At 53.4% G+C, this 12,052-nt stretch overlaps 1 protein-coding gene across 3 annotated transcripts in view; it reads right to left on the reverse strand.

Annotated features, from left to right (window-relative positions):
• Positions 1 to 12,052, reverse strand: part of DLG5 (discs large MAGUK scaffold protein 5) — a gene marked incomplete at both ends in the record, with an annotated part of 121,181 nt that overhangs the window by 25,637 nt on the left and 83,492 nt on the right. For all 3 annotated transcript variants that reach the window (XM_079717489.1, XM_079717487.1, XM_079717488.1), the window contains 7 exons: positions 133 to 225; positions 1,871 to 1,974; positions 2,325 to 2,500; positions 3,483 to 3,610; positions 4,021 to 4,153; positions 6,521 to 6,646; positions 8,331 to 8,515. In XM_079717489.1, coding sequence (XP_079573615.1) covers positions 133 to 225; positions 1,871 to 1,974; positions 2,325 to 2,500; positions 3,483 to 3,610; positions 4,021 to 4,153; positions 6,521 to 6,646; positions 8,331 to 8,515 — 945 coding nt within the window. The remainder of the gene's footprint in view (positions 1 to 132; positions 226 to 1,870; positions 1,975 to 2,324; positions 2,501 to 3,482; positions 3,611 to 4,020; positions 4,154 to 6,520; positions 6,647 to 8,330; positions 8,516 to 12,052) is intronic.

Consider the following 12,052-nt stretch of genomic DNA (forward strand, 5'->3'; position numbering starts at 1 on the left):
TGCACTTATAAATCAAGACCTTTTTTCCAAGGATCCCAGTGATGTGGAGAAGTGGCTTGGGTACAAGGAGCTGGGGTTCTGCCTGCCCCAAAGAGGGCGAGAGCAGAGCCAGTGCAGGGCGGGGGCCCTTACCTTCAGGAGGGAGAGGGTCAGGGAGTCCTGGCAGCTCCGCAGCAGAGATTCACACTCATTCAGAGACTTGTTGTCCAGTGCAATGCCATTGATCTAGGGCCAACAGAGAGCCCGTCAGGCCCACCACCAGGATAGGGGTTCTGCCTAGCTGCTGACCCATGCTGGACAGTGGGCCTTGTTCTGTAAGGTGCCCCTGTCTGGAGCTGGCAAAGGAGAGAAAGCCACTCCCCAGTTAAGGCCCTCAAAGTCCAGTTATGGGGCTTCTGAGGCAAATGAAACACACAGCCTTAAAAGCACTTTGGGGAAGTGACTTTGACTGACTGGGACCAGAACACCACGGGTCCCAGAGGGACATCCTGGACCTGCCGCTTCCTGCTGCGTGATGCCGGACCACGGCTCAGAATTCCTTCTAGAGCAAAAAGGAAAACAAACACGACCGCCCCCCAGGGGCGCGAGGAGACTGAAAACGAGATCATGATGTGGGAGGCTGGACCCACGGGACACGAAGTACCATCGCAAAGACTCCTACAGCCCCTCACGCCTGAGTCTCTGTCCGCACCTCTCTCAGACACATTCCAGTCCTTTTTAAAAGTGCATGTGCAATAGGTGAACAGTGAGACTGGGGTGCACCCATACCATGGAGTCCTACCCGGCTTCGAGAAGGACCACAGCATCAGCACATCCAACCACGTGATGGAGCTCACAGCAAGAAGCCAAGTGGAAAAGACCATCTCAAATGGGCAAGTACTGTAGATTCTACTTATACAATATCCTCCAAATGACAGAATTATAGAGCTGGAGAACAGATTAGTTGCCAGGGCTTATGATGGCGGGGAGGGGGCATGCTTAGGACTGCGGGGGTTAATAGAAAGGGGTGACAGGAGGGAGATCTTTGTGGTAGTGGACAGCTCTGTATCTTGATTTTTTTTATCCTAAAATGTGATAACAGATTTCATAGTTACGTAAGATGTAACCATTAGATGTTAACTGGATGATGGGTATGTAGGACCTTTCTGTACTATCTTTGCCACTTTATTTTTTAATATTGTTTAACATTATAACTGAATTATAATTATTTCTGTAATTATTTCAAAGTTGAAAGTTAAAAAAATATATATTCAGAGTGATTATCTTGGGGTGGTAGATTAATTTGGTTGGTTTTGTTTTTCTTTATAACTTCCCCACATCTTAAGAGTTTTTTGTAATGGCCATATTGCTTTCAAACTCTAGCTCGCCCCCAAATCTGAAAAACCCTGGCAAAGATGTGAAGTAATGAGCTCCCCCAAACACGGCAGGTGGGACTTCTTTGAAGCACAAGGAGGGAAATCACATCACATGTTAAATGCTCATGCCCTCTGATCCAGCAATTCCCCCACCCGGGACTCTATCCCGTGGCGGGACACAGCAGTGGCCATGAAGCACTATTGCAAAGGCAAAAATGTCCTGACTGTCCATCAGGAGACCGGCTCAAAGGCCACTAAGGAACATGCAGTTACTGAAATGACCCAGACAGATCTAAAGATGTGAATCTGGAAGAACCTCAAGGCACGCTGTTAAAAACAAAAAGCAAGGTTAGCAGCAGCACAGTATATTAGGATCACCTCTAAGTTTAAAAAGAGATATAAGTTTTGAACGTTTGGGGGAGAAAACACAAGGAGTTGTTAAAAGTAGTTGCCCTCAGGATGGGAACTGGGAGATGGGGAGTCTAGAACCAGAGGAAGGGTTCCCTGAGACTTACAGCCACAATCCTGTCTCCCACGGCAAGGGACCCCTCTTTGGCAGCCGGGCTTCCGGGCACCACGGCGGCAGCATACACTCCATTCTCCAGGCTGATGCCGCTGTCTGCAAACCAGAGGTGCCCAGTTAACCCCCGCCCGGGTTGCATGGCCCTCTGGTTGTCTCATCTTGTCTTTAAGAGATAAACTTTAAAAAAGGATGTTGGCAGACTGCGACCTGTCCATCCCAGCACCCCGCCCAGGTCACGCCACCCAAGGACCCGGTCAAGTCTGGTCTGGCGAATCAAACAATCAGAGCCAAGCAAGACCCAGGACCCAGACGGCCCCCTAGCGGGAAGCACATGGGCTGCACTGAAACCACATCAACGCCTAGTTCTGGGAATGAGGGGTGCCCAAAAACACATGCAATCTCTCTGTATGAGAAAAGGGTGCCCTGCCCAGCTCCCCAGCCCCTACCTTTATGCCCGCTCAGGTTGATGTGCAGTGGTGTGACCACCTTCCCGCCCAGGGACTTCCTCCGACGCACGACCATGTTGATGGCCCCCTCCCCATTGAGGAGCGCTTTCATTGCCTGCTTCTTGTCCTTATTGATGAGGTCCACGTCATTGATTCTCAGCAGCCAGTCATTGACCCTGAGGAGGGGGACAGCCAGGTCACTGCCAGCGGAGGCCTTGGGACCAGGGGGCCGGCCCCTGTTGCTCCTATTCGGGGAGCAGAACACCAGAAAGCAGGTACCCCACAAACACATTCAGAAAGGTTTCCTCGGGGCTCCCCTGGTGGCGCGGTGGTTAAGAATCCGCCTGCCAATGCAGGGGACACGGGTTCGAGCCCTGGTCCGGGAAGATCCCACATGCCGCGGAGCAACTAAGCCCGAGCGCCACAACTACTGAGCCCACGTGCCACAACTACTGAAGCCCGCGCGCCTAGAGCCCGTGCTCCACAACAAAGAGTAGCCCCCGCTCACAGCAACTAGAGAAAGCCCGCGCGCAGCAACGAAGACGCAGCACAGCCAAAAATAAAAACAAATAAATAAATAAATTTATTTTTTTTTAAAAAAGAGAAAGGTTTCCCCTTCTAGGAAGGTGGAGTGGTTAAGCTGGCAAGGGTTGGAGCCTGGTTTCAAACCCTAGCTCTACCACTTACTAGCGGTATGACGTAGTCCCTCTGGGCCTCAGTGTGCTCATTTGTAAAATGGGGGCAATAGAAGCACCTACCTCATGGGACTGTAAAGATTAATGAATTATATAAAGTACTTAAACTTAGCAAATACCAAGCACTATGTAGGTGCTAATTATTATCATCACTATTTCATGGGATGAGCAGGCAGTGCACATTCCAGACTCTCACACACTTCACCTGAGCCCCTTACTACACAGAGAAGCAAAAGGCAGCACCTGGTGATGGGAGAAAGATCAGATTCAGAGGAGATTCAGAATCCGAGCATCCTTTAAGAACAATGTTAGCAGTTAAGCCTGAAAGCCTCAACAGCCTCTGTGAGGCCCCCAGATCCTGGGATGCATTCATTTAAATGCCACCTGGCCCTCCAGGTCCTCTGCATTAGGTCAGAGGGAAACTGCCACCTTCCCTCCAGAGCCTGGAGCCCTCTACACTCACCGTAAGCGGCCATCAGCAATGCTTCCTTTGTCGACTTTAGTGACAAATATGCCACAGTCCCCCGGCAAACAAGGCTCATTCACACCCTCTGCCATATCGAAACCAAGTGCCTTCAAGTCAATATCCTCCTGGCAGAAGAAAAGCAGTAACAGCTCACTTTACAGCAGTGATGAGAAACATTTGGCTCTTACACCCCCCTAAGACACTCACTCCGATGCGGGTGTTGTCCCTTCACACCGACGGGACACCTGGTCCCCAGGATAAAACCTCTGAGCGGCTGTGATCCCCTTTCCACCATGGGAAACACACACACACACACACACACACACACACACACACACACACACACACACTGCTACTGCATGGGGCTTGGACAAGTGCAGGGTAAGGAGGCATCCACACCCTCGGAGAAAAAGCTGACCTCCCAACTAGCAGCCATGAAACTGGGGGGCCCTGCAAGAGGGCCATCCTCTCCCTCCCCCATCCAAAGCCGTCATGTTGAGGAGAGCTGGGGAGAGAAGACACAAGGGCGGTTTACCGTCTCCCTTTCAAACTCCACGACTTCTGTTTCCCACTCCATGGAGTCTGTGTCAATGGCCGAGTCATGGGAGCTGTGGGCCATCAGCTGCCGGAACCGGGCCTCCTTTTCCAACTGGGATTCCATCTGTTCCCTGTGAACAAAGAGAGAGCCATGGCAACGGTCCTCTGGGAGGCAAAGCATCCCACCAAAGTCCACTCGGAAATGAGGTGGACCGTTCCCTTCCCCCTCATACTTCACATCAGCTGCCTCATAAACCCAAGGCTTCTTGGGTATCAGTGAGTTTTCATAGTTTTTTTGTTTTTGTTTTTTTAAGTCTCAGAAAATTGCCCCTAATTTATCTAGGGGTTTAATGCAATTCTTACAGAAATGCCAGCAAGACTTTCTGTAGATAGGGACAAGACTATTCTAAAATATACACAGAAAGGCAAAGGAATTAGAACAGCTAAACCCATTTTGAAAATGAAGAATGAAATGGGAGGAATCACTCTACTTGATTTCAAGACTTATTATACGGCTACAGAAATCAGGACCGTGCGGAACTGCCAGGAAGACACATGGATCAACGGAACAGAACAGAGGACCCAGAAATAGCCCCACAAAGTACAAAAGGTGCAGAAGTAGTTCAGTAGAGGAAGGATGGCCTTCAACGAATGATATGAGAGCAAGCAGACATCCTGGCAACAGACTCTCAACCTAAACCCCATACCTTATATAAAAATTAACACAAGACCTATCACAGATTTAAATATAAAGCATAAAACTAAAAAACTTCTAGAAGGCACGTATAGGAGAAAAATCTTTGAGATCTAGGACTGGATTAAGGGTTCTTAGACATAACACAATCCATTAAAAGTAAAAAAAATAAAAATCAGTAAATCAGATTCGATCAAAATAAAAAGCTTTAGTTCTCAGAAAGACCTAGTGAGGAGGACGAAAAAAGACTCAGAAACCTGTTAACATCCCCCAGTAAAATCCTTCTTCCTAGAACCTGGGCCCAGATGGCCTCTCCAATTCCTCAGCACTGCCCAGTGGGTTCCTGGCACACCCCTCACTACTGTAGTTTCCTGCTCGACTGGACACGCTCCCATGTCCACACCTTTGCCTGAACCGTGCTCAAGAATGTGTGGCCGGCTCTAGGAGGCCACTCAGCCCACGGGTAGTCTTCTCCAAGCTTTCTTCCCCGACAGAGAAGCAGCTCTGCACTTCATGCTCACTGCACACGGCTCACCTCTCACCCACTAGGCACATACATCTGTTGCTTCTGCAAACGGGGGGCTTCCTGGGCAGTGGCAAGGACTCCCTCACCTGCATCCCACTGGTTAGAGAACTTAGCTCAGAGAAGGTACAAATACAAACGTGCTGAATGAACAAACGCAACTTGACATTTCTTAGAAGTTCCAGGCAACTCCGACTCAATTAACGTGCAAAACCTCCTCCCATGCTCAAGCCCCCGAGGCTCCAGGCTTTGCCCTAATTTGATTCCACCACCTGCTAGACCCTAACTGGGTCCCTGGAGAGAGTCTGCCCTTTGCCGCTTAACCTCCGGGATTTTCTTAGAGTGTTCAAGCCCCAGGGCTTCTGGGTTTTCACTGAGTAAATGAAGCTGTTTGCCTTACGTTAGGAGGTTCTGTTGAATGGGGAAGAAGGGGAAGCTGTCACCCACTTCCGGAAGGCATCCCTCGAGTGTGCGAGGCTTGCACGCTCACCAGCTTCCAACCACCCTATCAGTTCAGGAACCCTCACGAGCAGGCGGAGAGCCACTGCTTCTCAACTACCCGGTCTGGCTCCGGACTGCACTGACGATTGGCATCTGCCGATTTCTCTTCTTCAACTTGGATCTCTGTATTTTCAGTACACTGCTAGGGGCCACCAAGTCTGAAGTAACACCCCTGGGAGCAGCGCTGTAACTGAGGGGACGCTGTCTGACACCCCAAACAGCACAGACTGCTGAGCGGTAGTCACAACCGCCTTTAAAAACGCTGCATCAGAATCTGTCATCATTCTCTTCGACTTTCATGCTGGTCTCTCGGATGGCCCTGCCTTTGGTCTGTCACCGTGTACTGTGAGCCCCACAGAGCAGGGACCCGGCAGCTTGTGCCTCCCCCGGGGCCTGGCCCCCACACAGCAGGCACCTGGCAAATCCTTGTTGAGTTGTCGAATGAATGAGGGAGGGAATGAATGGACAACACATGCCTGCCTGTCCCCCAGTGGACTGCCCGGGGCAGGGACCTTCCTTCCAATAAGCCCTGGCACACAGTGCCTGCCCACCCCGACTCGCTCACCAAAGGGCCGCTGCCACGCTCTGTGCTGGTCTAAGGATTTCTAATTAACTCTCAACAGAGAGGCAACACTCGGACACATTTTACGGACTGACCGAGTGAGGCAGAGTGAAGGGACTGACTGCCAGGCCTGCTCATGGGGCTGCCTTGACCTGATGGAAGCGGACACCGCGCTCCCGGGCTCCAGCGCAGCCCAGCAGGCGCCCACCCCGGCGTACTTGAGCTCCTTCAGCTCCCGGCTGACGTCGTTCTTCTGTTTGCGGGTATCATCCAGGCTGCGCAGGGCCTCAGCCAGCTCGCTCACCGCCCGGTCCCGCTCCCGCCTCAGGTTGTCACAGAGCGTCCTGTCAGAGGGGGCAGAGGGCAAGGTCACTGTGAGGGGCAGGGGACGGAGGACTCATGGCTTGCAGTGAGGCCTGCAGCCCATACTCCCGAACACCCCAGGTGCTTGCCTCGCTCCCAGATGCATAGATGGAGTGCTTGAGAGTCTGGAGGCAAGGCCACCCAGGCCAATCCCACACAGGGACAGAGGGGACACTAAGGACCTGGCGGAGGAGACACCCCCACGGTTACCAGGCAATGAGCATCCGCTTCTGAACGTCCAGTGTTCGTCCCACAGGTTCAGCCTCAGTGTGCCTGGGGTTAACAACCATGCTCTCACCCGCAGCCCACCTGGCAAGCCCCTGTGCGCCAGCACCGACCAGATACTGCACAACTACCCACGTGCAGGCTTTTCTAGAGATGCCCTCCACCCCACAACTAGACTGAGACCCCCACCTGGACAGAAATCATGTCTTATGCATCTCTGCAGCCCAGAGCCCTGTGCAGGTGGAAAGTGCAGGCTTAACAGCTCTCTACGAACGGACGTGTGGCCTCTGGGCTCCCAGGATCAGCTCAGTCACTCAGAGAGGTGGTGGGGACAGGTGACCAGGCAGCAGGAGAGTCTGTGCTGTGCTCTGTGCCACCTCCAGAACGGCATCCTGCCACTCGATGGACCCTGAGGGCTGGTTCCCACTTCTCCATGGCCCCAAATCTCCTCCAATCCAGAACCTTCATCTCCTGACCAGCCCAGGTGGACATCAGTCTCTCCAAATGGCCACAAGGGATCTTGCAGAAACTCTCAATGAACAAGTCCTCACTTATCGCCATCATCATTATCACCACCACCGCCACCACCACCAGGGCCTCTCCTGGCTTTATTCCAGGCCAAGGGCCAAGTCTACACTCCTGGGCTCCCCTTCACAGGCCCTCACCACCTGCCCTCAGGAGCCCTGCCAGCCGCTTCTCCTGTGACTCACCAAGTGCGCACCCACTCATGCCACAACCAGTCCCAGCTCTGCCCTGAGTTCACCATACACCTTTGTTCATGATGGTCCCTCAGGCTGCAACACCCATCCCCCCTTCTCCACCTGGAAAAATGCCACTCGAGCTTTAGTTCTAGCACGAACGCCACGCTTTCTGGGGAGACCTCCCTACCCATCCCCCAGTAACCTGCATGCCCCCACGAATTCACTGTTCACGCACCTCCCTCCCCCCGACCACCCTGTCCCACGAAGCTGCCTGTGGCCCCCGCGGTGCCGGCCCCTCACGGGCATCACACGTGCCCAGGAGCCTCAAAGGCTGTTTTTCTCCCAGGGTGTCCTTGCTCAAGGGACCTAAGATCCTGGCACACAGTAGGCGCCCAATGAGTATCTGGCTGAAAGAATGCATTTTTGAAATGTCAGTTGCAACAGAAACCCCCAAAGAAAAAAGCCTGGCCTTATACCACTTCACGGGGTCCATGCTGTGGACACAGCATGTGCTCGGTGCTCGGACCTCTAGGGTGAAGGGAAATGGGAAGTCGAGACATGATGGAAAATGCTAAAATTCTCACTATGAGGCGAGGCTGGGGCATCACCTAGGGTGAGGAGGGACGACCCAGGTCACGCCCACCTTACCTGGAAGTAAGTGGTTATGACTCCGACCCTCCCACAGACCCAGGGCACCACGGGGAGACCCGAGCCCATGCGGCCCTGGGGCGCCCCATACCGGATGCTGTCCCGCTCCGCCACGATCTTGTCCCGCTCCTGGAAGGCCCAGTCCCGCCGGCACTTGGCCACATCCGCCTCCTGGAGGGCTTCCTTCAGCTCCTGGCACAGAGCCTTGCACTGCTTTCGAAGGATTTCAGCCTCCTTATTGGCTCTCCCCGCGTCCATTGTCACCGTGTCTTTGATCTGGCGGAGGTGAGGGGCAAGCAGAGGGGAAGGTTACCAGGCCTTCTTCTGGCCCAGAAGTGCCCTCTGACTGGTATAGGAGCTGGGGCTGGACTCTCGGGAGCTGGACGGAGGGAAACATTGGGGTCTCAGCCAGAGCCCGTTCCGACACCGCCCCCCGCCCCCCATGACTACATGCTCCACAGCCACGTTCAGACCCCTAGCGATGCTATATTAGGGTCCGCCCAAACTCTCACAGCACCACACAGAGCCAGGACCGGAAGCCCAGCCCTCTATGGCCCGGTCTCAGGGGCCCAGGGGGAATGCCCCCTGGAGGGCTCCTGCCAGACCCTGCCCTGCCACTTACATGGTATACGTTTTGCCGAGAGCCCACTACATCTCCCTAAAGAGCTCTCGTGACAAACGTGACATGAGGCCCCACTGCAGTGAAGGGTGCAGCACTGGTCATCATGCTCCCCACCGCTGTGTCTACAATACAGTTTTTATACTCTAGCATATGGAGTTATTTCTAAATCTGAAAATACACCACTATATTTGCTGGTGAAGTCCTATGTGTTTCAGTTCCTTTAAAAAGCTGAGATCTAAAGGATTTGCATCTGGACCCCTCCCTAAAGCGTTACACGCTCCATTAAAATTTCAAATCAAACTCTTTGAAGCACTCATACAGAAAGCTCCCTCTGTGCCTCTATAATCCTCAGAAAAATGAAGACTGTGACAAATGACAAAGTGAGCATCTATTGCAAGAATAACTCCCAGTCCAGCTCAAAGGCTTTCTGAAGAAGCAAAATACACGCAACACGAGAATGCACCTCTGCTCATCCTCCACCTCTCACAGTACTTCCTCCCTCGCAAAGTACTCCCCCACTTTCTAGCAAATTCAGTTCCCCAAGCAGGACTGGACACAGGAGATGCAAGTGCATTCAGGGGCAGCAGAAAGACCGGCCAGTCCAAGTGACCAAGCTGGGCTTTCTAGGGGACAGCGGCTCTGTCAGAGGGCCTGTCTTGGGAAGCGACCTAGTATCTGGAAGGACCTCTGTGACACGCAGCAGCACCCCACAGCTTCCCTGTGGCAGGGACCAGCTGCCCCAGACGGTAACCACGTCCTCCTGAAGCCGGCGAACCTTCAGTGGACTTGGCCTGCCCATGGTCAGAGTCTGGACACCGGCCCTTGTGAAGGAAGCCCCTAGATGTGCCCACTCAGAGAGGTGGGAAGCAGGGGAGAGAGGGGTCAGAGCTGACCTGGTGTCCAGAGTGAAGCAAAGACCCTGACAGGCCCCCCCGACGGCCCTGTCTTTGCACAACCCACTCTGGAGAAGACAGTAGAGAGAGGGAAGGCAGTGGCAGAGAAAAGAGAGTAAATAAAGAGCGAGGTACAGAGAGAAGGGAGGAGAGTGTAGGAAGCCATCAGGTGTCAGAGGGAAAAAGAACCACGCCCCGGCTGAGCGGAAGAGGACAGTTCTGAGACCAGGAAGCTAGCCTGGCTGAAGGCTCACCTCAGCCAAACCCCCACCCCCCACCAAGAAGTGGCTGCTGGAGAGGGGCGGGATCAATCCCCAGGGGTCTCGCAGGCCACGGGGAGATAAGACCTTCCTGCCCACACCTCAGAGCAAGGATGGCCCAGGTCACAGACCTGGCCTACTCTGGCCAGGCGGGGAGTGGTCGTGTCCCAGAAGCCAGATAAACTCAAGAAGGAGCCGAGGGTTTAAGTTCCGGAAGCTGCAGGGGTTGGGGGCTGGGGCTGTCCTCTCCTGCCTGCTGACTGGGACGGGTGCCCAGAGAAGACTCCTGCCTCAGCTGACAGGCAGACTTCACACGCTGCCAGGGCCCCCCTGCCAAGGCCCGGGAACGTGGCTCCAGGCTGGAGGCACACATGAGCAATGGGAGGGGGGTGACACAGGCCACCAGCTCTGGCACCACGGGGCAGTCGGGGGCCTTCCTCCTCCTCTGTGCTTCCACATTCCTACAAAGAGCACGATCGGGGCTTCCCTGGTGGTGCAGTGGTTGAGAGTCCGCCTGCCGATGCAGGGGACACGGGTTCGTGACCCGGTCTGGGAGGATCCCACGTGCCGCGGAGCGGCTGGGTCCGTGAGCGACGGCCGCTGGGCCTGCGCGTCCGGAGCCTGTGCTCCGCAACGGGAGAGGCCACAGCAGTGAGAGGCCCGCGTACCGCAAAAAAAAAAAAAAAAAAAAAAAAAAAAAAAAGAGCACGATTGCTCTTTGCCCCCCCTGCTCCCTGGGGGGCATCCAGCATCTCAGCGCCCTCCAGGGGGCTGCTGGCCTATCACAGGCTCACCACCTTCTACGGGTTTAACACACTGTCCTCGACTGTTTAGCTTACTGACTGACTCAGACATTTTTAATGTTTTATTCTTCATCAGTTTGTTTTCCTTATTTGGTATCAACATTTTACCCAACAAGTAAGCTCTCAAACCAGAATGTGAAAGTGAGGTGACATTTTCTCCAGGGCAATTAACAAGTCTTAACGCATTATATTTGCTCATTAAGAATTTCTTCATGGATTTCCCTGGTGGCGCAGCGGTTGAGCGTCCGCCTGCCGATGCTGCAGCGGACATGGGTTCGTGCCCCGGGCCAGGAGGATCCCACATGCCGCGGAGCAGCTGGGCCCGTGAGCCATGGCCGCTGAGCCTGTGCGTCCGGAGCCTGTGCTCCACCGCGGGAGAGACCACGACAGTGAGAGGCCCGTGTACCGCAAAAAAAAAAAAAAAAAAAAAAAAAAGAATTTCTTCATTCCAGTCTTTTAAAAATTGCATCAAAGAAAATATTCCTTTTCACAATGGCTTTCACCTTGATGGTCTGGAGAAGTCTCACTCCCTTTGTATGAAACTGTTGCTATTTGGCCCATTTTCGCCTATGAAAACAATTTTATAGGATGCACACCGTAATCCTAACAGGGTAGCAAGGTTCAGATGGGCATAAAAATAATCCTAATAATAAAGACTCAAATCATTCCTACTTTATGCAGATATTATCCTGAGTGTGTTTTCAATGTTAAACCATTGTCATGACCACGCTGTGAAGCAGATGCTGTCGTCACTTCCATGTTGTAGGTAAGGAGACTGAGGCCCAGAGAGCTGGGAGAGGTAAGAGGTCACGTGGCTGAGGAGGTCCACTCTCCAAACACAGTCCCCAGCACCGCCTGGACATCAGGCAGTATCACCGTCCGCAGAGAGGCCCACGAGGCCCTGGCCGCCCCTCGGGCATCAGCCCTGCCTCCTGCTCGGTCCAGAGGGCCCTGGCTTCAACAATCCACACACACACCGTCCCTTACTAAGCTGCCCAACCTTTAACACCTTGCTTTTCACTTCTCACAGGCCAGTTTTAAAGCCTTCATTCTAACTGACCTGCACAAAGTAGAACGGAGAGGTATGAACAGAGAACTATTCCAACGGGAAGAAAGTCTGCTCTCAAGTTCAGCAGCTCTAAACAGAGCCCTACACACACTAACCGAATGGGAAGGCAGTGTCAAAGAGGAGGAGTCCACAGGCCTGTGCAGGCCCCAGCAGGGCACACCTGGTC

Source organism: Hyperoodon ampullatus, assembly GCF_949752795.1.
Source record: "Hyperoodon ampullatus genome assembly, chromosome: 1".
NCBI lineage: Eukaryota > Metazoa > Chordata > Mammalia > Artiodactyla > Ziphiidae > Hyperoodon > Hyperoodon ampullatus.